Source organism: Rana temporaria, chromosome 6 (genome assembly GCF_905171775.1).
Source record: "Rana temporaria chromosome 6, aRanTem1.1, whole genome shotgun sequence".
In the NCBI taxonomy this organism is placed as follows: domain Eukaryota; kingdom Metazoa; phylum Chordata; class Amphibia; order Anura; family Ranidae; genus Rana; species Rana temporaria.
The window spans coordinates 9,416,542-9,442,913 of NC_053494.1; the positions used below are offsets into that span (position 1 = coordinate 9,416,542).

General features: G+C 47.2%; 1 protein-coding gene across 1 annotated transcript in view; it reads left to right on the forward strand.

Annotated features, from left to right (window-relative positions):
• The first annotated feature begins 7,720 nt into the window (after positions 1–7,720).
• Positions 7,721–26,372, forward strand: part of LOC120943026 (interferon-induced very large GTPase 1-like) — a 31,045-nt gene continuing 12,393 nt past the window's right edge. The window contains exons 1-3 of the mRNA XM_040356077.1: positions 7,721–8,120; positions 13,630–13,714; positions 21,083–21,175. Coding sequence (XP_040212011.1) covers positions 13,696–13,714; positions 21,083–21,175 — 112 coding nt within the window. The 5' untranslated portion in view covers positions 7,721–8,120; positions 13,630–13,695. The remainder of the gene's footprint in view (positions 8,121–13,629; positions 13,715–21,082; positions 21,176–26,372) is intronic.

A 26,372-nucleotide genomic window follows, 5' to 3' on the forward strand; every position in this document is an offset into this window, starting at 1 on the left:
TCGTTTTCCGTCTTCTGAAAAACGACAAAAAAAAATTCGAACATGCTTCAATTTTTTATGTCATTTTTGAAAATGTAATTTTTCGTGTTGTAAAAAATGATCGTGTGTGGGCAAAAACGACGTTTTAAACCCGCACATGACCAGAAGCAAGTTATGAGACGGGAGGTAAAACTACCATTCATAATGGAGTAAGCACATTCATCACGCTGTAACAGACAAAACAGCACGAATCGTCTTTTACTAACAAGTAACCAGCTAAAAGCAGCCTCAAGGCGAATAGAACTTCCCCTTTAGAGTACGGTCGCTTTGTTCATCATTTTTCAAAAACGAAGGTGTGTGGGCAACATAATTTTTAATGATGAAGTTGGAAAAACGTTGTTTTTTTTTCATGATAAAAAATGAAATTTTGTGCCAATGCTAAACTAGAAGCGCTAGACAAAAATGGATTGGAAAAATTCGATAGCATATGGAAACCCTGGGCCATATATACGTCAGACACTTTTCACTCAAGAGTTATCATGTCATGGTATTGATACCCTTTCATGGATAATAGTGAAATGAAATCCACCTTCGGAACACCACTACCCTCTCCCTTCCCTCCATTAGTTCCCATTCCCATTTATTAGTAACTTTTTTTATTTATGTTTATTTATATTTGTATAATACTTCAACTCCTACAACAGTACAATTATTATTGCATGTATCTGTATTTCAATGCTGTATCTCATTCTAAGTTGTTGTCATCTGACATACTGTAACTGTTGTAATCTATTACTTTAAAATAAAAACATTATAAAACAAAAAAAATGTCATTTTTTTTCATGCCGAAAAGTGATCGTGTGTACGGGGCATTACAGGTGATTGTTGTATCCATTGACTATGACTTTCCTATCACTGCACTGGATAATGTTATAGTTGCTTCACATATGTGATATCTCTCTAGAAATAAACCTCTGATACGTTTTATTGTACTACAGATTATATTATAATATGACAGAACTTTTATTTAGCTCTCATGTTGATGGATTTCAGCCTTTGTACTAAAATAGATAATCTCAGAATCTATAGAGCAGAGGTAGGGAAGGTTTTTACAAGAACATTTGTTAAAGTATTTGTAATGTATGTGGAAGATCTGGAGAGGATTAATCAAAACTGGAACAGACAGAAACTGGAGCAGCTGTGCATGGCAACTGTGATGGAACGTCCCACACTCCACTTGAGTGCTTCCTTCACTATATCACTTCCTAAGTCCTGGAACACGAGACCAATGGATCTGACTATAGTAACCCCCAAGAACCAGACAACACCAGTCTTATGCCGGGTACACACGAGAGGATTTATCCGCGGATACGGTCCTCCGGACCGTTTCCGCGGATAAATCCTCAGAGGATTTCGAACCGCTGGAGTGTACTCACCATCGGATCGAAATCCGCACCGAATTCACACCGCGGTGACGTGTCGCGCCGTCGCCGCGATGATGACGCGGCGACGTGAGCGACGCTGTCATATAAGGATATCCACGCATGCGTCTAATCATTACGACGCATGCGAGGGATGGGTTCGGACGGATCGATCCGGTGAGTCTGTACAGACCACCGGATCGATCCGCTGGAGCCGATTCCAGCGGATAGATTTCTTAGCATGCTAAGAAATTTTTATCCGCTGGAAATCGGTCGGCCCGAAAAAAATCAGCGGAAAAATATCCCCTGGGTTGTACACACCAGCGGATCTATCCGCTGGAACTGATCCGCAGATCATTTCAAGCGGATAGATCCTCTCGTGTGTACGGGGCCTTAGAGTACATCAGGAATAGCCTGTTTTATTTGAGATCTCACACAAATATATACAGAAGGATGACAAACTGTAACCAGAAACCTAATTAACATGAGCTAATTATCTAATCCTTTAGACAGCCTTGGTGACTCAGAGGCATGACCTTTAGGACAGACTTGTCGTCTTTTAGCTCAGAAGACAATCAACATAATTATAAATAGAAACACAGAAAACCTTCTCACAATAGCAGAAGCTAATTGCAATTAACAATACAAACAGTGATCTCCCCCCTCCTCAGCCTAATAGGCAAACAGACTGGCCCCCCTCACTACACGCAGAATAAGGCCCCGCCCCCTTCAACCCTGGCAAACAGATGATGCTAGAAGTCTGAAAAAAACACAGCTGTGCTCTCGAGTGCCTGTGGCATAAGAGTAAGTCCCAGAAAGATTTCGTCCAGTATAAATCTGCCCTCCAAAAATACAATTCCAGCCTCCTCGCTGCCAAGCAGACCTATTTCATCACCCTCATTAAAAACGTATCACCCCGTCCCCGTCAACTCTTCTCTACCTTCATATCTCTCCTTCGTCCTCCACTGCCTCCACCCACTAACTCACTCACCGCCCAGGAGATCGCCAATCACTTCAAACAGAAGATTGATACGATTCGCAAGGAGATCTCTACTGTTCAGATACCCTTCATGCTTTACACCTCATGCCCACAGGTACAATCGTTACTTCCCTCTTTCAACCCCACCACTATAGACAAGGTTGCTAAATTACTTGCTAATGTCCATCTTACCAACTGCGCTCTGGATCCTGTTCCCTCGCAAATGCTACATTCACCCTCTGGCTCTATTCTACAATCTCGTCTCTAACCCACATCTTCAATCTCTCCCTCTCTTCTGGCATCTTCCCAAACTCTTTGAAACATGCACTAGTCAGCCCCATACTTAAAAAGCCCTCACTGGATCTATCCAATCTTAACAACCTACGCCCCATCTCCTTGCTCTCCTTTATTATCCAAACTCCTTGAATGTCTAGTCTACAAACGACTGAGCATCCACCTTCCTGATAATAACCTTCTTGATTCCCTTTAGTCTGGATTTCGTCCTCAACATTCCACAGAAACTGCTCTCCTAAAACTAACAAACAATATACTAACGGCCAAAACTAAGGGACACTATTCTGTGCTCCTACTCCTGGACCCAAAACCAAGGGACACTATTCTGTGCTCCTACTCCTGGACCTCTCTGCTGCCTTCGATACTGTTGACCACCACCTACTCCTCAAAAAACTCCACACCTTTGGTCTCCGTGACTGTACTCTTCGCTGGTTCTCTACCTACTTATCCAACCTCACCTTTAGCGTTACTTACAACTTTACTTCCTCCTCTCCTCTTTCTTTTCTCTGTTGGGGTCCCCCAATGTTCTGTTCTTTGACCTCTCCTATTTTCAACCTACTCCTCCTCCCTGGGTCAGCTGATAGCCTCCCACGGCTTCCAATACCACCTCTATGCTGACGACACTCAAATCTATTTCTCTGCCCCTCAACTTGCCCCTTCACTCTCCTCACGTATCACTAATTTACAATGAGATATATCAGTTTGGATGTCACACCACTTCCTCAAACTTAATCTATCAAAAACTGAACTTATAATTCTTCCTCCGCATGTGCCTCTTCCCCTGATCTCTCTGTCAAAATTGATGGCACAACTATCAGCCCATCCCCACATGCCAAGGTCCTAAGAGAGTTGTCCTGGACTCTGAACTCTCTTTTAAGCCTCATGTCTAATCATTGTCCAAATCTTGCCGCCTCAACCTCGGCAACATATACGCCCCTTTCTAACCAATCACACAACAAAACTCTTAATTCACTCACTGGTCATCTCTCGCCTCGATTACTGCAACTCCCTCCTCATTGGCTTACCTCTGCATACTCTAACCCCCCTTCAGTCCATCATGAATGCTGCGGCCCGACTCATCCACCTTACCAACCGCTCTATCTCTGCTACTCCTCTCTGTCAATCCCTCCACTGGCTTCCGCTCGCCCAACAAATTACATTCAAAATACTAACTACGACCTACAAAGCCATCCACAACTCTGCCCCCACCTACATCACTGACCTAGTCTCTAAATACCAACCTAATCGTTCTCTTCGTTCTTCTCAAGACCTCCTGCTCTCTAGCTCTCTCATCACCTCCTCCCATGCTCGTCTCCAGGACTTTTCCAGAGCCTCTCCAAGCCTATGGATTCCTTCCCCCAATCTGTCCGGCTATCTCCTTCTCTATTAGCTTTTAGAGGATCCCTGAAAACCCTCCTCTTCAGAGAAGCCTACCCTACCCACATCTAACAACTGTATTTTCATTTTATCCATCTGATAATCCCCCACAGCTAACTACCCTTTGTTCCACTTGACCCTCCCTTCTAGACTGTAAGCTCTAACAAGCAGGGCCCTCCGATCCCTCCTGTATCACAGCAACCAATCAACTTCAAGCTTTAATTTCAAAGCTTAACTGAACAAGTTGAAGATATAATCTGATTGGCTGCCATGCACAGCTGCTGTGTCTGCACCAGTTCTGATAAATCCCTCTATAGTGTTTAGGTATATACAGTATGTGTATCGGACACGTTTGATGCTATTTTGGGACTATTGTCATTTTTACAGCGATCAGTGCTAAAAAAAAAAGCATTGATTACTGTGAAAATTACACTGACAGTGAAGGGGTTAACCACTTGGTGGTGCTGTAGGGGTTAAGTGTTTCCTAGGGAGTGATTCTTACTGTAGGGGGGATGGGCTGTGTGTTATACGTAACTGATCTCCCCTCCGATTACACGGAGCAGAGATCAGTGTCATTGTCACTAGGCAGAGCGGGGAGATGCTTGTTTACATAAGCATGTGAGACGATCGCGGGTGTCCCTGCGGCGATCGAGTCCGCGGGAGCCACGGTCGGGATCACGGAGATAGCGCAGGGTCGCGAGCACGCCGCCGGTGGCAGAATCTTAAAGGGGAGGTACCTGTGTTACTGTATGGTTACATTCATAGACCTACTGTAAGCTTTCCTTCCAATACAACCTACAGAAATTATTTAGCTCACACTGAGGGGTGTATTTATTAAAACAATATGCATAGGTATTCACCCAGTGACAATGCATGTGCGTTTATTCTGTGTGAATAGAGGTAATATACAAATGTCATTGGGCTATTACCTGTGGCGGACAAATTTGTTTATTAATTAAAAACAGAAAATACTGAAAACAAATGTTTTTCATTGATTTTTGCAAATACTGGATTTGGCCACTAGACGGTGCTAAATATTATTGGATTTTCCTGTCATAATTAGTGCCATCTAGTGGCTATATGCAGCATTTTCTGTTTTAAATCAATGGAAACATTTATCCGGCACAGGAAATAGCCTAATGGTAAATGTTTATTTCCCCTATTAACACAGAATGAACGGACATGACATTTTCACTGGGCAAATTGCTATGTGCATTTTGTAGCCCCAAGTTTTTTAAAAAAATAAATAAAGATGTTTTTAAGTGTGTATATTCCATGTCATGTTAATCTCAGTGATGTATTCTTCCTAATCTTACTTCATGAATAATTTGGATAAATTAATCCTTTTCTTCTTCTCTTTAATGATAACAGAATTGTTACATTTCGGAATGATTATATGGGTGTCAGAAGTGATGATCACAGGTTTAAGGGTTAGGGGTGGGTAAGTGTAAGTAAATGGTTAGATTAGATTGTCTGTTTAACCACTTCAGCCCCGGACCATTTTGCTGGTCAAAGACCGGGCCACTTTTTGCGATTCGGCACTGCGTCGCTTTAACTGACAATTGCGCGGTCGTGCGACGTGGCTCCCAAACAAAATTGATGTCTTTTTTTCCCACACAAATAGAGCTTTCTTTTGGTGGTATTTGATCACCTCTGCGGTTTTAATTTTTTGCGCTATAAACAAAAATAGAGCGACAATTTTAAAAATGCAATATTTTTTACTTTTTGCTATAATAAATATCCCCAAAAAATATATAATTGTTTTTTCCTCAGTTTAGGCCGATACGTATTCTTCTACATATTTTTGGTTAAAAAAAATCACAATAAGCGTTTATTAATTAGTTTGCGCAAAAGTTATAGCGTCTACAAAATAGAGGGTAGTTTTCTAGCATTTTTATTAATATTTATTTTTACTAGTAATGGCGGCGTTCAGTGAATTTTTATTGTGACTGCGACATTATGGCGGACACATCGGACACGTTTGATGCTTTTTTGGGACTATTGTCATTTTTACAGCGATCAGTGCTAAAAAAATGCATTGATTACTGTGAAAATTACACTGACAGTGAAGGGGTTAACCACTAGGTGGTGCTGTAGGGGTTAAGTGTTTCCTAGGGAGTGATTCTTACTGTAGGGGGGATGGGCTGTGTGTTATACGTAACTGATCTCTGCTCCGACTACACAGAGCAGAGATCAGTGTCATTGTCACTAGGCAGAGCGGGGAGATGCTTGTTAACATAAGCATGTGAGACGATCGCCCATGGTGATCGAGTCAGCAGGATCGAGCATGTGATCGAGTCGAGTCAGCAGGATCGTTTCGGGATCACGGAGATAGCGGCAGGGTCGCGAGCACGCCGCCGGTGGCAGAATCTTAAAGGGGAGGTACCTGTATGCCTGTATGCCTGTCCGTGCCAATCTGCCGACATAAATATACAGGCGGCGGTCCTTAAGTGGTTAAAGCTGGCCTTGCATCACATGTACTTTTTACGTTCAGTACATTATTGGTAATGTTTAACTCTTCCAGGTATTTATCACCTCTCACAGAGATCACGTTACTCCCCAGACAATATCTTCACCTGCTTGCAGGGGCGGACTGACAACTCATGGGGCCCCCGGGCAATAGAAGATTATGGGGCCCCTCTGGCTTACAGATGGCCACCACGCCAGGAGGCAGTGCAGAGGCAGGGCAGCTAAAATCTTGGGATATTCACATTAAAAGCATGTCAGTTTCGGACTTATCAGGGACAGATCTAAAAAAAACACAGATTTTTACATACTGTCCCTGGTTTTACTGAGCCTGGCAACCCTGATGGGGCCCCCTAGTGGCATGGGGCCCTCGGGCAGTGCCCGAGTGACTCAATGGTCAGTCCGCCCCTGCCTGCTTGTCTCTTCAGACAGTGACATCTTTGTTCAGGCATCAACCAGGGTCACCATCTACTGCCAGGGCTGAGATATCGGCTCAGGGATGACAAAGTGAAATACAGGCATACCCCACTTTTAAGTACACAATGGGACCAGAGCATGTATGTAAAACGAAAATGTACTTAAAGTGAAACAATATATTTTTTCACTTCTAAGGTGTAGTAGGGGGTCAGGGGCTATAGTGGGGGTGTCAGGAGCTGTAGTTGAGGTATCAGGGTCTGTATTGGGGGTGTCAGGGGCACACTGGAACAAGACGGGCTATGCTCTCGGAGCTTTATCTCCTTCTACTGTGGCTGCAAAATGTCTGTACAGTACTTGTAATACACTTTACATGCACTCGTGGGTATGTCCTTACTCGCGAGTGTATGTAAAGTGAGTGTACTTAAAGCGGGGTATGCCTGTAAATTATTGTGCCTGTGCAGTTCTTGGCTGTTCACTAATGCCTGACACAAATCAGCCTCTGCTGCAGCCTCTCACCCTATGACTTGCTACATATTTATCATGTTGCAGTCCTATCACTGAAGGAGCGGAGACTGAGGCAATGCTTCCTCCAGGCCTGCAGCAGACTTCGGCAGATACCTGAGATACGCTGAGATACGCTACGCCCGCACAAACTTACGGCGGGCTTTCTGAATCTAGCCCCATGTATGTGTTGTATTTACCTAGCTGTGTGAGGAGCTGGGGCTGGGGGTGGGAACAGAAAGTAGGGAGTTATGAATTGAAACCAGAGGAAATAGGTTTTACACGTGGCTCTCTGCTGGCTGGAATAAACACGCTCTTTACGAGATTCATCTGACTATTCATCATTGCGTCTACAAAATCTACAAAGGTGAAGAAAAAACGAGGGGAAAAAACACACCGTAATGCTACAGAAATGCATCCAGAACATATCCGTAGTGTAAAGCGGCCCCGAGGTCTTTGTATCTTGTACGGTGTCACTGAGTAGGAGGGATCGCCTTCAGCACACACCAGTATACGTATTGCTATATGATGTTAGAAAAGTAGAAGGGATTTCCCTCACAATACCGGTAGAACAGGAAAAAATATATAAAGTAAACAAAGTCAAACAATCGCTGTGCACAACGACACTCAAAAAGGAGGAAATGAAACTATCTGTACAGCAGAAGAGCCGCAACACTTCTACAGAGGTAAGAAATCGTTCTGTTATCATATAGATTTCATTATTGGGACTTCAGTCTACATATTCATCTCAGGAATGGGATTAGTTATTGTTACATTGTAATTATAGATTTCCTACAATGCCCTCAGGGAACTATGGGCCAGATTCACATACATTTCCGCTACGCAGCGGCGGCGTAACGTAATCCATTTACGTTACACCGCCGCAAGTTTGCTGCGTAAGTGCCTGATTCACAAAGCACTTACCTGTAAACTTGCGGCGCTGTAACATAAATGCGCTCGGCGCAAGCCCGCCCAATTCAAATGGGGCGGGCACCATTTAAATTAGGCGCGTACCCGCGCCGAGCGTACTGCGCATGCTCCGTCGGGTAAATTACCCGACGTGCATTGCGCTAAATGACGTCGCAAGGACGTCATTGGTTTCGGCGTTAACGTAAATGGCGTCCAGCGCCATTCACGGGCGACTTACGCAAACGACGTGATGTTTTCAATTTTGACGTGGGAACGACGGCCATACTTAACATGGCTTAGAACACCTAGGGCTCAGCCCTAATTTTACGACGCGTATCTCGACGGAAACAACGTAAAGTTAGAGCGACGGGTAACGCGGACGTTCGGGGATCGCCGTAACTAGTCATTTGCATATTCTACGCCGACCGCAATGACCTCACCACCTAGCGGCCGGCATAGAATTGCATCCTTAGTCCGACAGTGTAAGTCAATTACACCTGTCGGATCTTAGGGCTAGCTATGCGTAACCTGATTCTATGAATCAGCCGTATAGTTAGGACGGGCGGATCACAGAGATACGACGGCGTATCAGGAGATACGCCGTCGTATCTCTTTTGTGAATCTGGCCCTAAAAGTTTTGCTCCCACAGCTCTCAGCTGCTGCTCTTTGCCAGTTAGGAAATGCCAATCCAATGCTGATTGATAAGGACAAGGTTCAGTTTTGCACTACAATGGGTTTGTGAGGATTCCTTGAGATTCAGTAACTTCTGCCTGAAAGATTTGCAGGTTTGCCACCAGAAATCGGGAACAACCTACACTTACAAGCCACTTTATTAGGTATACCTGTTCAATTGATTGGTAACACAAATTGCTAATCAGCCAATCACATGGCAGCAACTCAATTAGGGCTGCAACTAACGGTTATTTTCATAATCGATTAGTTGCCCGATTATTGTTTCGATTAATCGGAAAATAGCCTTAAAAAAATAGCGTTTTTAAAAAAAAATTGGGCCAATTTGTTGTTGGGCAGATTACAAAACAGAAATTACAGCAAAAACACATTACATGCTTTTCTGCAGCTTCTACATTGAAGTATATTGAACCAAAAAAACAAAAAGAAATAGCACCGTTTTGCGTTAAAAAGTCCCTGCCCTTTCCAAATACGTAGCAGCTGAAAGAAAAATCATGGATGTGAACGTGTCGAATAGGAAAACATGTAGCGTATTTATCGGCGTATACCGCGCACTATTTTGCCCTGAAAATCAGGGCAAAATCGTGGGTGCGCGATATACGCCGATACCCGCTTTCCCGCCACGAGTTTGAATACTGCGCTCGCATATACCGAGCGCAGTACACTCGTGAAGCTTCGGGCAGTCTCGGCGCCTCTCGCACTGACGTCCTGTACGTCAGCGCGACAGTTGCCGAGCCTGCCCGAAGCTTCACGAGTGTACTGCGCTCGGTATATGCTGGCGCGGTATTCAAACTCGTGGCGGGAAGGACGCGAGGAGGCCGCGAGGACGCCGCAGAAGGACGCCGGACCCGGCGAAGAGGACACCGGACCCGCCGAAGAGGACACCGGACCCGCCGAAGAGGACACCGGACCCGCCGCAGAAGGACACCGGACCCGCCGAAGAGGACACCCGAAGCCGCAGAAGGACGCCGGACCCGACGAGGCCGCCGATGGACGCCGGACCCGACGAGGCCGCCGATGGACGCCGGACCCGACGAGGCCGCCGATGGACGCCGCACAAGACACCAAAACGGTAAGTACAAAAAAACAAAAAAAAATTTTTCCACAGGAATTCGGGCCACTTTGGGGGTGCGCGGTATACGCGGGAGCGCGTTATACCGCGATAAATATGGTAAATGAACTGTAGTGTTTCTGCAAAAAGCAGCGAAAAACAGAGGAGTGACCCCGGCCTGAGATGTTTAGTAACATAATGGGGGGGTTAAAAAAACACAAAAATAAGTACAAAATGAGCAAATAATCGCTACTGTAAGGCCCCATACTCACGAGCAAACATGTCTGCTGAAACTGGCCCGCAGGCCAGTTTCAGCAGACATGTTTGCTCGTGTGTGGGCGCGAGCGGGCCGAATTCCAGCAAACATTTGCCCGCCGGGCCTTTTCCCAGCAGACAAATATTCCTGGACTTGTTTTAAAACAGTCCGCTGGAATTCTGCCCGCTCGGACATGTACGGTCGTCAGTACAGACCTACCGTACATGTCCAGGCGCCCGCCGTCCCTCGCATGCGTCGAATGACTTCGACGCATGCGTGGAAGCATTTTAAAGGCGGGCCGCCCACGTCGCCGCGTCATTGTCGCGGCGACACCGCGTCATCGACGCGGCGACACCGCGGACACGCCCCGCGTATTGTTTACGCGCGGACTTCTGTACGATGGTGTGTACAACCATCGTACAGAAGCCCTCTGGCAGACATGTATGGTGGAAACGGTCCGACGGACCGCTTTCACCATACATGTTTGGTCGTGAGTACCCGGCCTAAGGGGTTCATTTTTTTACTGTGGGACAGAGAAAGTAATATTTACAGAAGCAATTTTCTCTTTTGTACTATAAAGGGCTAATTTTAGTTTTTAACCCCATTATGTTACTGGCCGATTAATCGATTATGAAAATTGTAATCGATTAATTTCATAATCGATTAGTTGTTTCGGGCCTAAACTCAATGCATTTAGGCATCTAGACGTGATGGGATACATCATTTACGTCTAATTTATGCTCCTAGAATGCTTGAAGGTGCTCGTTGGATTTTGAGCCCTTCTATATGACTAGGCTGTGAAAAAGTCTTACACATATGGGGGTAGATTCAGATAGATTAGCGGATCTTTAGATCCGTGTAATCTATCTGATTTACGATCCGCCGGCGCAATTTTGAGAGGCTAGTGCTGTATTCAGAAAGCACTTACCTCGAAACTTGCGCCGGCGGATCGTAAATCCCCAGGCGGAATTCAAATTCAGCGGCTAGGGGGAATGTAGTATTTAAATCAGGCGCGTCCCCGCGCCGATTTAAATGCACATGCGCCGCCGGCTAAATTCCCCAGCGTGCATTGCTTCAAATGACGTCGCTAGTGAGTGAGTGAGTGAGTGAGAGACTTGTACAGCGCAACACATACGAACTGAATCGCCTCTGGGCGTAAATTGGTTTCGTCATTGGTTTCGGCGTGAACGTAAATTACGTCCATTCGTATTCGCGACCGAATTACGCAAACGACGTAAAAATTCAAAACTCGGCGCGGGAACGACGGCCATACTTAACATTGGATACGCCGCATATAGCAGGGGTAACTATCCACCGGAAAAAGCCGAACGCAAACGACGTAAAAAAAAAGCGACGGGCGTTCGTTTCTAAAGCGGCGGATCTCCTCATTTGCATATTCGTCGCGTATACAAATGGAAGCGCCACCTAGCGGCCGGCGGGAGATTGCAGCCTAAGATCCGACGGTGTAAGTCACTTACACCTGTCGGATCTAAGGGAGATCTATGCGTAACTGATTCTTATGAATCAGTCGCATAGATCCGACCGTCGGATCTCAGAGATACAACGGCGTATCAGGAGATATACGCCGCCATATCTCTATCTGAATGTCCCCCATGGTGTCCCCATACTCAGGGAAGAATGTGTTTTTGGGTGTCATTCTAAGTATGCCTATTAGATATGTGCATTCGTTTTCGTCCGAATGCATTTTTGTCCGAATTTCAGGTATTTTCGTTATCGTTTTAAAACTAAACGAAAACGAACGCACAGAATACGAAAACCGAAAGATCTGACATAAACAAATGCTTTATTTTCGTTTTCGTTGGTCGAATGTGCCTAACCTTAACTCTATTAGTCCAAGATTATTCTACATAGAGAGAAAAGAGGGACCCCCAGATCCCTGCCCCCCTATGTGAATTGGTAACGGGGTACATTGTACCCCTACCATTTCACCAATAAAAGTGTACAAAATGGGAAAAAAAAACAAGAGCCAGCTTGGGACAAGTTCTTTATTAAAAAAGAAGTCCAGCGATGTAATCCATTCTCGACCCAAAAATACAGTAAAAAAAAAAAAAAAGCCGCTACTGATGCCTCCATAGGAGGTTCCTGTCGAGTGACGCTACTCCCGGCATGAAAGCTCTTATATAGCTGAGGGCCACCCGTGATGTAAGTGGGTGACCCCACCCCCCTCTCACGCCACTGGGGTTTTCTGCGGTTTCCCATACATACAGAATAAGAACAGATACTGAGAATTACACCCGACATACAGGACAAGTTCATTTTTGTCTAGATTACCAGAAGATGAAAATAGTAAGGGACATTCATAGACTGTGTTTCTCAACTCCAGTCCTCAAGGCACCCCAACAGGTCATGTTTTCAGGCTTTTCATTATTTTGCAGAGGTGATTTGATCAGTTTCGCTGCCTTAGTAATTACCACAGCTGTTTCATCTGAGGGAAATCCTGAAAACATGGGGCCAGATTCACGTAGATCAGCGGATCTTTAGATCCGCTCGATCTACCTGATTTAAGATCCGCTCCCGCAAGTTTGAGAGGCAAGTGGGTAATTCACAAACCACTTACCTCCAAACTTGCAGCGGTGGATCGTAAATCCCCCAGCGGAATTCAAATTCCGCGGCTAGGGGGAGTGTACTATTTAAATCAGGCGCGTTCCCGCGCCGATTTAAATGAGCATGCGCCGTCCGCGGAATTTCCCGGCGTGCATTGCTCCCACTGACGTCGCTAGGACGTCAGTGGTTTCGACGCTTACGTAAACGACGTCCATCCGTATTCGAGAACGACTTACGCAAACGACGTAAAAAAAATTTAATTTGACGCGGGAACGACGGCTATACTTAACATTGGCTGCGCCTCATAGAAGCAGGGGTAAGTATACGCCGGGAAAGCCGCTACGGAAACGTCGTAAGAACACTGCGTCGGGTCGTGAATTCACGTATCTCGCTGATTTACATATTATTCAACGTAAATCAGCGGGAACGCCCTCGGCGCCATTTTCAAATTGAAAATAAGATCCGACAGTGTAACACAGTGTAACACTGTCGGATCTTAGCCATATCTATGCGTAACTGATTCTTTGAATCAGACGCATAAATAGGACCAGTGTAAGTCAGAGATACGACGGTGTATCAGGAGATACACCGTCTTATCTCTTTGTGAATCTGGCCCATGACCTGTTGGGGGCGCCTTGAGGACTGGAGTTGAGAAACACTGGACTAGATAGCTGAGCAAGAGTCCACACACATCTATGATATATTTTTATTTTTATTATAACAGATCTCTTTGAAATAATTCTGAGAAGAACACTTTGATGGTCATCATCTGTCAGATCGGAGAAGAAAAATGGAAGGTAATGATGAAGGTGAGTAAGAAAATTCCTGCACTATAATGTATATGTCCTGAGCAGTGTTGTTCATCTTCTTTTAAAAAAGTAACTAGTTACAATTACAAGTTACTTGACCGAAAAAGTAAGTGAATTAGTGACTCAGTTACTTTTTGGTCAAAGTAACTAGTTACTCGGAAAAGTAACTGAGAATTTTATTTTTGATTTTCTACAATGCAAGTACGTTCTATAACATCTTTAATATCAAAGATGTTTATATTAACTGATTGAAGCTTAAAAACACCATATACAGTATTTTAGAACAGTTCGTATTTATTTGAACCCAATTCAATAGATTGCAGCGGCGCAGCCTGCCATAGATCATATGAATGATATGCACATAAACATAAAAAATAAATAATATATAAAATATATATTTAACATAGCGTGTATATACTTTTTGTCAGTCATACCCTATAAGAAAATACGAGGGTCTTGGGCCAGCGATAGGCCACATCCTCTCCCAACCATGTTTGTCTTGCGTGGCTTTGCTGCTGCAAAAATATATATTTAATATATATTTAACATAGCGTGTATATACTTTTTGTCAGTCATACCCCATTTAAACGCCGTTACTTACAACACTGGTCCTGAGCAGGATATCCTCTGTATAACATTTAAAGTGTACTTGTCACAAACCCGGGCATTTCAAACTCAGCATATGAAGACAAAATACACGAACATCAGTGACCATCTATGGAAGCCATATGTGAAAACTATCAGTATATCCAAAGATACAAGCAGTTGTATTTATATAAGAACATAGGGCCAGATTCAGAGAGAACTTACGCCGACGTATCTGTTGATACGACACGTAAGTCCACAGATGCGCCGTCGTATCTATGCGCCGTATTCAGCAAACAAGATACGCCTGAATTTTGGCTTGATCCGACCGACGTAAGTCTCCTACGCGGTCGTATCTTGGGCGCATATTTACGCTGGCCGCTAGGGGCGCTTCCATTGATTTACGCGTCGAATATGTAAATGACCTAGATACGCCGATTCACGAACGTACTTGCGCCCACTGCATTTTACATAAGGCGTACGTCCGGCGTAAAGTTAAGCCTCATAAAGCAGGGAAAAGTCATGTTAGGGTATGGACGTCGGAACAGCCGGCGTATTTTACGTTGTTTACGTAAGCCGCACGTGAATGGGGCTGGGTGTAGGTTACGTTCACACCGTATGCATTGAGCCGTCGTATCTTAGAGAGTATATACGATGTGATTCTGAGCATGCGCGTTCATGTGCGCGCATGCGCTGTTCGTTCGGCCATTCATTTACATGGGGTCACGGTTAATTTTAATACAACACGCCCACTACCTTCCTAATTTGAATTAGGCGGGCTTACGCCGGCCCATTTACGCTACGCCGCCGTAACTTAGGGAGCAAGTGCTTTGTGAATACTGGTCTTGCCTCTCTATGTTATGTCGGCGTAGCGCATATGAGATGCGCTACGCCCGCTCAAAGATACGCCGCTGTCTCTGAATCTGGCCCCTTGTCTTTTCCTGCTGTCAAATTATGCTTCAGGGTGGGTTGACACTATTACGAATTGGATGTGGAGATTGTGACCGGCTCTTTATGGAGCCGGTTCACACGACTTCACAGTGGCTCAGATGTGATTTGCACAAGAGTCCTTTCTTTCTGTCTGGTTCAGGTCTGAATTCAGCCAAAAATTCATGCTGAAATCGGACCTGAAAGGGTGAAGGAGGACACACCGGACTCCTGCTGTAAGCCAATGCGTGCTCTATCAATCACAATGAGACAATGGTCCTGATGTGTCTCGGCTTCCCCATCAGGCTCCACCCACGAGGGGTCAGGTAAGTAAAACGGGGGCTGGGGGGGGGGCGTTACTGTCTGATGTTTTATCACCTTAATGCATAGGATGCATTAAGGTGTAAAAACACTTACCTTTACAACCCCTTTAACCATCAATCCCCATGTAACCATTAACTTAGGCCGCGTACACACGATAGGTTAAACTGATGAGAACGGTCTGATGGACCGATTTCATCGGACCAAACTGATCGTGTGTGGGCGCCATCGGTTAGTTATCCATCGGTTAAAAAAAAGCCAACTTGTTTTAAATTTAACCGATGGATTCCTAACCGATAGGTCAAAACCGATCGTTAGTAGGCACGACCATTGGTTAAAAATCCACGCATGCCCAGAATCAAGTCGACGCATGCTTGAAAGCATTGAACTTCATTACTTCACACGTCGTTGTGTTTTACGTCACCGCGTTCTGACACGATCGGTTTTTTAACTGATGGTGTGTAGGCGCGACGGACCATCAGTCAGCTTCATCGGTTAACCTAGGACAACGGTCCTTCAGACCGTTCTCATCGGATGGACTGATCGTGTGTACGCGGCTTTAGGCTTAACAAAAAACTATAACATATCTTGAACTGTCTCTTATGTGTCAAAACTCTCCAGACTATTGTCTCCACTCATGTGACATGAGTTTGAAGCCCTGTACACACGGGCAAGAATCTCGTCAGGAAAAAAACTTTGTTTTCCCTGACAAGATTCTTGGCAAGAATCTCTTGCCACCCAAGTGTACAGACTCTCCTTTCAAAAGAACCGCGGTTCTCTTGAAAGGCAAGAACGCGGTGACGTCATCATGTACGACGAGCATGTCCTGACTTCCTTTTAACAAGCTGTCTGTAAATGTATAGACGGTTGAAACACTGGTAGGAACACCATGTTTACTATGAATGGAATTATGGATGGCATATCCATATTGACAAGGTGGTGGTGTCCTGTCCCAATAGCAAAGACATAAAATGCTATGTAGTTAAGAAGGTCCCACCAAAGAGTGCTGTAATGGTGTTCCAATTGTAAATATGCTTTTCCATGCTATGCGCCCTTGTCATTTATTATTGTACAGTGTATATAGTTGGATTGTTTTCAACCTTATCCAGCACCCCCTGACCTCCAGACGTGTGTTGGCTCCTAAGACAGGGAGGGCTGACATTTCACCTCAGGGTGCAGGTTCTTAGGCATGGTGGGTGTAGACCAGTGCTTCTCAATTATTTTCTGTCATGCCCCCCCTAGGAAGAAGAAAACATTTGTAAATAGTATCATTTGTCTATAAAATTGTTATAAGTACACCTCTGCATAACACTGTATCCACATATCCCCCCACACAGTATTGCCCTTCTTCACATATCCCCCCACACACAGTATTGCCCTTCTTCACATATCCCCCCACACACAGTATTGCCCTTCTTCACATATCCCCCCACACACAGTATTGCCCTTCTTCACATATCCCCCCCACACAGTATTGCCCCATCATATATCCCCCCCACACAGTATTGCCCCATCACATACCCCCCCCCACAAAGTATTGCCCCCTTTACATGACCCCACTCCTCGTCCTTAACATTTCCATATATTTTTCCTCCCTTCCTCCCTCTCCACTCCTACCTGTAACTTTTCAGCGCGGAGAGCAGGAGGCGGGACATTCGTCAAGTGAAGCCGCAGCAGCACTGAGCGGGGCGGGGAGACTTTTGGGCGAACTGGTGATTGGCTGCTAGGACCGCCTCCTAGCAGGCAATCACCTGCCGTCCAACATGACAGGCTGCTACCTCTCTGGTCCCGTCCCCCAGTTCAAAAATGTCCCGCCTCCCGCCGTCCGCTCCTCTAACTAGCGGAGGAGGCTGGGGACAGAAGCGGATACTAAATGGCGCGATCGCTGTGGTCCGGAACGAGCCCCCCTTTATGGAGCCTCGAGCCCCCCCTGGGGGGCGCGCCCCACTATTTGAGAAGCACTGGTGTAGACGGTTGTAGAAAAGAAAAGTCACTCTTAAGCCTCGTACACACGGTCGGACATCAAACAAACTTTCCCTTGGATTTTTGTCCGAAGGGAGTTGTCCGGTCACACCCATCGCATACACACGCTCTGACTTTTTCGGCAACAAACACGAACATAGTGACGTTTCAACGTACTGATGAGAGTTTAAATAAGGAAGTTCAATTCTCCGGCGTCACCCTTTGGACTCCTTCTGCTAATCGAGAGTTTGTAGAGGTTTCGTCTGCGTGCATTCGTGATTTTCAATTTTGTGCAATTTTGTTCGTTTCTGAACGTCAGTTCGTCAAGCAGACATATTGCGCAATGGGGTTGTGCTAACTTGACCCACAAAATAATATAGAAATATGTTTGATTCATATAACCAAAATACACTAATCCAAAGTAAAGACATTTGTTTTTACTCCGTCAGTATCACCAGCAAAGCAGCTTTTAGTATTATCACATTATAAAGAAGAAGAGAATGTGCGCTGCTTTTCAAATTATCAAGGCAGTGGGCATGTTGTATTACAATGAGCTATGACCCCATATAAATGAGTGGCCGATCGAACGGCGCATGCGCACGCATGCTCAGAGTCGCGTCGCAAATACTCCCTAAGCTGTTCCGACGTTTCCGACGTCCATACCTTAACATGACTTACATGACTTACCCCTGCTTTCATGAGGGGTAAAGTTACGCCGGACCGACGCCTTACGTAAACGGCATAGCTAAATCCGACAGGCGCAAGTACGTTTCTGAATCAGCGTATCTAGCTCATTTGCATATTCTACGTGTAAAACTATGGAAGCGCCCCTAGCGGCCAGCGTAAATATGCACCTTAGATACGAAGCGTAAGAGACTTACGTCAGTCGTATCTTAGACAAATTCTGGCGTATCTGATTCTTTGAATTAGGCGCCGAGATACGACGCCTCACATTCGGACTTACAACGGCGTATCTGGAGATACGCCGTCGTAAATCCTTTGTGAATCTGGCCCCATGTCTCCAGACAGAAAACAAGCTCTCTCTTATCCAGAGCCTTAGGCACATGGCCAGGCCTTACACTCCAGGCCTCATCCAATGGAGCTGTTCCTTACACATCCACTCCAGACCAAGGTCTGGGTGGGAGGACCACAATCACCTGACTTCCTCCAAATATACACTCTGTACCAGCATGCACAGTGGCCATGAAACTTCTACTGATTGGCTGAGAGAAATATGCATATTCATAGCTCTGTCTCACTGCAGCTCATCACACTAGTGCCAAAGGCAACAGTGCCGCTTATTGACAGAAGAGAGGAACCACAGCCACACCAGGGTTAGGAGAAATCCCAAATGATCCCAAAGACTGTAAATCAGCCAGGTTAGTTACCACCTAGCATGGCTAAACTTACTAGTAGCCCCTGTTTAAGACAAGGGTGCTACACGTACATGTTCTGCATGCTATTTATATGGTGTGTATACAGGGGAGGGCTGGCAGCCCTAGGCCTGGGGGGCAAGTCCAGTCAAGTGGCCCATAGAGCGTGAAAAGTGATGGATTGAGGAAAACAGTCTAAGATTTTTCATGATCACAAGAGTTCGCACAAAGCCTCCCCTTACATCAGAGTCCGCACAGAGCCCCCCTTACATCAGAGTCCGCACAGAGGCCCCCCTTCATCAGAGTCCGCACAGAGGCCCCTCTTACATTAGAGTCCGCACAGAGGCCCCCCTTACATCGGAGTCCGCACAAAGGCCCCCCTTACATCAGAGTCCGCACAGAGGCCCCCCTTACATCAGAGTCCGCAAAGAGGCCCCCCTTACATCGGAGTCCGCACAGAGCCTCCCCTTACATCTGAGTCCGCACAGAGCCTTCCCTTACATCAGAGCCTCCCCTTACATCAGAGTCCGCACAGAGCTTCCCCTTACATCAGAGTCCGCACAGAGGCCCCCCTTACATCAGAGTCCGCAAAGAGGCCCCCCCTACATCAGAGTCCGTACAGAGGCCCCCCTTACATCAGAGTCCGCACAGAGCCTCCCCTTACATCAGAGTCCGCACAGACCCCATATACATCAGAGCCCGCACAGACCCCATATACATCAGATCTGATGTAAGGGTTCTTCTGGGAAAATTGATTTAAGGGTGCATGCTGTGGACTATTGTGTAAAGAGGTTCTCTGCTCACCAAAGCCTGCCCCCCTCCCCTTTAACAAAGTCCACAGAGCACCCCTTTTTATACACTGGGAGGCAAGAGAGACTAGAGAGGTTGAACTTACCAGGATGGAGGCTGAGGCACAGGCAGGCTGTCTGATGCTTTTTTGGGTTCAAACTTCCTGTCCAGTGCCCACACATACCCGGGAGTGTGGGTAGGGGCAGACTCAGAAGGAGGAGGAGCAGATGCACTCTATCTCTCCTTGTGTCTGTGCAGAGAGAGAAGGGGATGTCAGCGCTGGTGTGCGCTGAGGCTGAGCTATGTGTGAGACGAGACATAGCTCAGCTCTGCAGCCATCTACCTCGGAGCTGACACAGGCACGGCTGCACAGTGGGAGATGAGCGGCGGCCATGACCTATGTTAACAGAGCTCCAGCAGGCATATTCCTGCTCTGCAAAAACAGCATTTGGTAGTGGCAGCCAGTGGCTGTGCATAGTGTCACCAGCCAGGGGGGAGATTTCCACTCTGCCCCCCCTGCCAGCCCTCCCTTGTGTGTATAGTTGTGATCGTTTTTGCTGTGTTAATGTTTATTAATATAATGACTGCTGTCATTTCTATTCTGTATGATTAACATTGTCTATGTTTATTATTGTGTTTTTGCCTAACATATGAGAATGTATAGAAAAGGGCTCCTGCGCTATCGGGGACTACAGCTAGGGGGCACTGCTTGCAAACACCTGGTAGTCTGTCCTTGCCAGAAAAATGAGAATGTCTCTTGCATCATGTTCAGCTAAATATATTTTGACATACCACCCAACTTTCTGAGATGGGAATGAGGGACACCTATCAGCAAAAGTATGCAGGCATAGGACACACCCCTTGCCACGCCCCCTTAAAGGAGACATGTACACAAAAATAAGATTCTTTAAACCCACAAGTGCTTTTTTTACCACTACTATTTCTTTATATTGGCTTTTGAAATATACAAATGCAGCAATTTAGAAATCCGATGAAAGGTTTAGCGCTGGGAAACACTTTTTGATAGATAAAAAGTGCATTTTATATACATCTGTATAGATCAGATCAAAATGAGGGACAAATGAGGAGAAATGAGGGACAGAGGGACATTGCTCCAAATCAGGGACAGTCCCTCGAAATCAGGGACAGTTGGGAGGTATGTATTTTGATACTACAAGTATTAGACCTCGTTGTCTATTTCTTCTCAGTAATTTAAGGATATGTTTCTCTTTTTTTTATTCTGTGAAAAGAATTGTTGCTATATTTTTCTACTTCAGTTTTAATAACTGTTATTTATATAGTGTATATTGTTAGCAACACATTTAAGCAGAGTACCAGGCATGCTATCAATATTAGCCCTAATGGTTTATTTTTTCGAAGTGATTTAAGGAGATGTTATTATTTGTAACAGGCACATGGACTAAATTCAAGTGCAAGTTGATGTCAGGAATGTGGAGTATTGTTCCTCGATTCATTTCACGGCAACTTTCAAGCTCAATGCCAGGTATTTAGAATATTACATCTCAATTTCTGTTTGGGGTTAATTATGTTTAGACTTTATGGCTGTATCGCTTATGTAAGGATTACGCAAGCCTTCTTCCATTGTGTGGCTTCCTACATGGCACAGGGACATGACATATTTAAAGAGTGGGGGGGGGGGAGTATTTGCAGGTGCAGTTAGTGGGTCTGACACTAGATGGCTCTGTTTTCACTATGGTATGCTAAACGAGAACGTTATGAACAGTGGTTCGCTTCCCTTTTAGAGAATACCCTCCTCTAGCAATGTCAGGGGTGTGCCAAGTGCCTATATAAAGGTCATCTGTGGGAGCCAAACACCCCAGAGAGATTTGGATGTAGTTGGTTATTGTCCCTTAACATGGCTAAAGTCCCAGGTGAGATTGTACAGCGGTAGTCACCCTGACTACCCTGACCTTCTGCTGCAGGTCCTATGGCAGGGTGCAAACAGCCTTTTAGGCTAGGCTGGAGTCCTCTAATGTGAGTACGGTCTACCAGAACTATAAAAGGGATATTGGGAGAAAATGGTATACAAATGAGGGCACCTTGATCCTACTTGGTGATGGAAGCTGAATGCAGTAATCTCATTATACAGGGTGAAGTGGTCCCAACTCTGTGACTCTCCCTAGGAGAGTAGATGCTAAGGGAAGATGGCTTACAAATTTTGGTCCGGATTCAGAAAGACCGGCGTTACTTTGTGCGGGGCGCAGCGTATCTCAGATACGCTACGCCGCTGTAACCTAGTGAGGCAGGTTCTGTATTCAGAAAGAACCTGCGCCCTAAGTTACGGCGGCGTAGCGTATAAGGGCCGGCGTAAGCCCGCCTAATTCAAAATTGGAAGATGTGGGCGTGTTTTATGTTAATTCAGTGTGACCCCACGTAAATGACGTTTTTTTTTTTTTTTTTTACAGTAAATGTTTTTTATTTTTTGTAACAGACAATAACATACACACAATAATGACAGTACAAAGATCACAAGGATGACACAGAATGCATGAAATCATACATAGATGGCATAAACATGGGGCTACATTGGTGGAGAAATAGTCCAGCAGTATCTGCAATGGGACAGACAACACGGACAAAGATCCGCCACCCAGGGGGGGGACCCCCGTCCGGGCGCCCCCCAGCCGTCACCCCCGCCCCGTCGCCCCCCCGCCCCCCCGGAAGGGGAGGGGGAGGGGAGGCAAGGGAGGGGGGAGACGCCGCACGCCGAGGCGGGCGGGGAGGGAGGGGGGGGGGGGCAGGGAACCCCGGTCACCCACAGCTCCTCAGCAATCAGGACATATTAGGAGGGGAGTCCTCGAGGTCGTCAGAAGATTCAATCCATTTCGACCAGATTTTTTCAAATTTTGCTGGGCAATTCCTGCTCTCGTATGTCAACCTATATAGTGGGAGCACTCTGTTGATTGTGGCCAGCCAGGAGGACACAGTGGGGAGATCAGCACCCCGCCATCTGAGTAGGATCTCCCTTCTAGCATAAAACAGTGCAAAGGTGATGCTCAGTTTGGTATACCTGTCTCCCTCAATCTCACCCAGGTAACTTAGGAGGAACAGTTTTGGGTCCATCACTAGCTCCATCCCACAACGATCCGAGAGGACCCTCGCCACTTCTCTCCAGTACTGGTCCAGCTTAGGGCAGGACCAGACCATGTGGATGAAGGAGCCCGTGTCCCCCAGACACCTAGTGCACTCCGGGGACCTGGAGGGATAAATCTTAGCCAACCTCTGCGGGGTATAGTAGGCCCTGTGAAGAAATTTAAGTTGAATGAACCGGTCTCTGGAGGCAATCATAGATGGGAGAAAGGAGGAGACACATTCCTCCCAGATCTCTTCGTCCAGATCCGGGATGTCGGCCGTCCATTTGGTCAGAGTCCCCGCCGTGTTCGTATCATACGCCACCGTGAATCTCAAATAGAGGGATGAGAGGGGCTTCCCCATGACCCCCGAGATCAGGAGGCGCTCTATCGAATCCGATTCAAGCGCCACCGGTTCCGGAAACTGGGCCGCCAATGCATGTCGTAGCTGAGTGTATCTAAAGTTAAAAGAGGAAGGGACCTTATAGGTCCGGCACAGGTCCTGAAAGGGCATCACCACACCATCCGGCATCACATGCCGGAGGGTAAGGATCCCCCGTCGGGCCCAGACCACCGGGTCTGGGACCGTGTTCAGGTGGGGAAGAAGTGGGTTGCCCCACAGCGGGGTATGCGGGGACACAGTATTCGGTTTCAGCATTCGGGCCCTGGATGACGCCCACACCCGAACCACCGTCGCCATGGGCCCCGTGACAGAGGGAAGTGCCCTGCACCCCCGAAACACGAGGTTGGACAGGGCCGCATAGGAGCCCAGAACCGCCGCCTCTAGATTGACTGCCGGGTTTAGTCGCGGCTGGGAAAACCACCACCGGACCGTCACCAGCACCGCCGCCCAGTAGTAGGCCAGAAAATTTGGGAGGGCCAGCCCACCCCCCGAGAGGGGAAGATAAAGATTACGTTTAGCAACCCGGGGAGGGCTCCCAGCCCAGACGAACGCCATCACTATACTCTCCAGCTGTCGAAAAAAGGACTTTGGGATAATGACAGGGGTCTGACGAAAAAAATAAAGCAGTTTGGGGAGTATTATCATCTTTATGAGGTTCCCTCGACCCACCGGTGAAAGGGGAAGGTTACGCCATGTCGCACACCGTTTGGTCAAATGGTCCAGCATCGGAAGGACATTCTTGTCTAGGTATGATCCCGACTTGAGTCCCACCCTCACCCCCAGGTAGGTGAATTCATCCACCCACCGGAGAGGAGTTTGAGAGTCCGCCCGGGACAGCGACTGGTGGAGCGGGAGAAGGACCGATTTGTCCCAATTGATACGCACACCCGAAAACCGTCCGAACGTCTCGAAATGTGACAATGTTTTCCGCAAGGAGGCGGAAGCGTCCGCCAGGTACAGCAGGGCGTCGTCGGCATAGAGGGACAGTTTTTCCTCCAGGTTACCCACCTTAATCCCCCGAACCTCCGGGTCGCGCCGAATGTGCGCGGCCAGAGGCTCCAAGGCCAAGGCAAACAATGCCGGCGATAGCGGATACCCCTGCCTGGTCCCCCGTTCCAAGGGAAAGGAGGCAGACAGGGACCCGTTAGTGCGAATACGCGCCCTAGGGTGAGCATACAACATTTGTATCCAGGACATGAAACGGAGACCAAAACCGAAACGGGTCAACACCGCCCAGAGGTAGCCCCACTCGACCGAGTCGAAAGCCTTCTCGGCGTCGAGTGAGGCCACCACCCCGAGGTCGCCAGGGCCAGCCAGTGCCAGGTGAGTATGCAATCGACGAAGGTTGATATCAGTACCGCGGCCTGGCATGAAGCCCGTCTGGTCAGGGTGGACCAGGGCTGTAATTACAGTGTTAAGCCTGTTAGCCAGGATCTTCGCAAAAAGTTTTGCGTCGACGTTGAGGAGAGATATCGGGCGATACGAGGAACACAGGGTTGGATCCTTACCAGGTTTGGGGATGACCACGATTATTGCCTCGCTCATCGAATCCGGGAGAACTCCCGACTCCGATGCCCCAGCAAAAAGCGACCTTAGCCTGGGGGCCAAGTCTTCCTCATAGAGTTTATAGAATTCAACCGGGAAGCCGTCCGGTCCCGGGGTCTTTCCCCCCTGCATCATTTTTAAAGCTGCCTGTACCTCCTCTAATTTAAATGGGGCGTCCAGTTTGCGCACGGAAGAGGGAGTGAGAACCGGGACGTCCACCTCCTCCAGGTAACTCAACAGGTCAGCCACATCATATGCCACTCTGGAGCTGTACAGTTGTTGGTAATAATCCGTAAAGCATTGATTGATCTCCTGTGGAGTCGAGTGGAGGTCCCCCTCCCCGTCCCTAATCTGGGCTATGGCAGACGTGCCCGACTGTTCCTTGGACAGCCAGGCCAGAAGCTTCCCCGTCCGCTCCCCCTGCTCGAAAATGCGCTGGGACTGATGAAGAAGCTTCTTCTGCGTCAAGGCCGTCCGTAGAAGGACAGCCTGTTGCGTCAGGGATTGAAGATGAGAATAGTGGTTAGAGTCACGGGTACGAACATAGAGGGCCTCCTGTCTAACTGCCTCTCCTTCAACTCTAGTGAGCTCAGCCCTACGCTCCCTCCTCACCCCCGAAATAATGGACTGATAGTGGCCCCGGGAGGAGGCCTTGAAGGCATCCCATACCGTGGTCTCCACAGCCGTACCCGGATTGTCCGCCCAATAAGACCGCAGGGTGTCCCTAAACTTGGGATCCACCTCCGGGCCTGAGACCCAGAATCTGGAGAGCCTCCACAGGGTGCTATTTGGTTCAGTCGTCAAGGTCAGTGAAAGGAGTAAAGGGGCATGGTCCGAGATCCCACGGGGAAGAATAGTAATGTCCCGTACCTTAGGTAGAACCGGCGCCCCCACGTACGCCAAGTCAATGCGTGAAAAGGATCTATGGGTGGCCGAGTGACAGGTGAAGGCCCGAGTCGTCGGGTATCTCCACCGCCAGACGTCTGTGAGGTTGTATGTTTCCGCCCATTCCGCCAGTCCCTGGCGAGTAGTACCCGACTGGGTGAACCTGTCCATACCAGTGTCCTGGACCAGGTTGAAGTCACCCATCAGGACCACATTGTCACAGGGGAATTGCGCCAATTTGGCCGCAAGAACCCCCAGGACCCCCAAGGAGGCAGGAGGGGGGAGATACAACCCCACCAGAACCCACGGGAGGTTGTGAATCAGCGCATGCACCAGCACAAACCTGCCCTCCGGGTCTAGGACCAAATCAAGAAGTTTAAAGGGGAGTGATTTGAGCACCAGGACACTGACCCCTCTAGCATAGTTGGAGTACGTGGAGTGGTAGTGATGACCCACCCACGGTTTCTTAAGACTAAGGGTCTTGCTACCCACCAGATGCGTCTCCTGCAACACACAGACATGAGGAGCATGTTTCTTAATAAATTGAAATACAAGGGATCTCTTGATAGGTGAGTTTAAGCCCTGTGTGTTCCAGGAGAGGACTTCAAGGGTCGCCATGGTGACCTGGCGGAGAACTCAGATGAGGATAAAACACACATAGGAACCCCGGACCACCCCCCCAGGCCACACCGCAGCCGGGGGGAGGGCCCGGACCCCCCACCAATGCACATAAATTAACGAAAGCAATTAGTACTGTCATAAAACACATTACATTA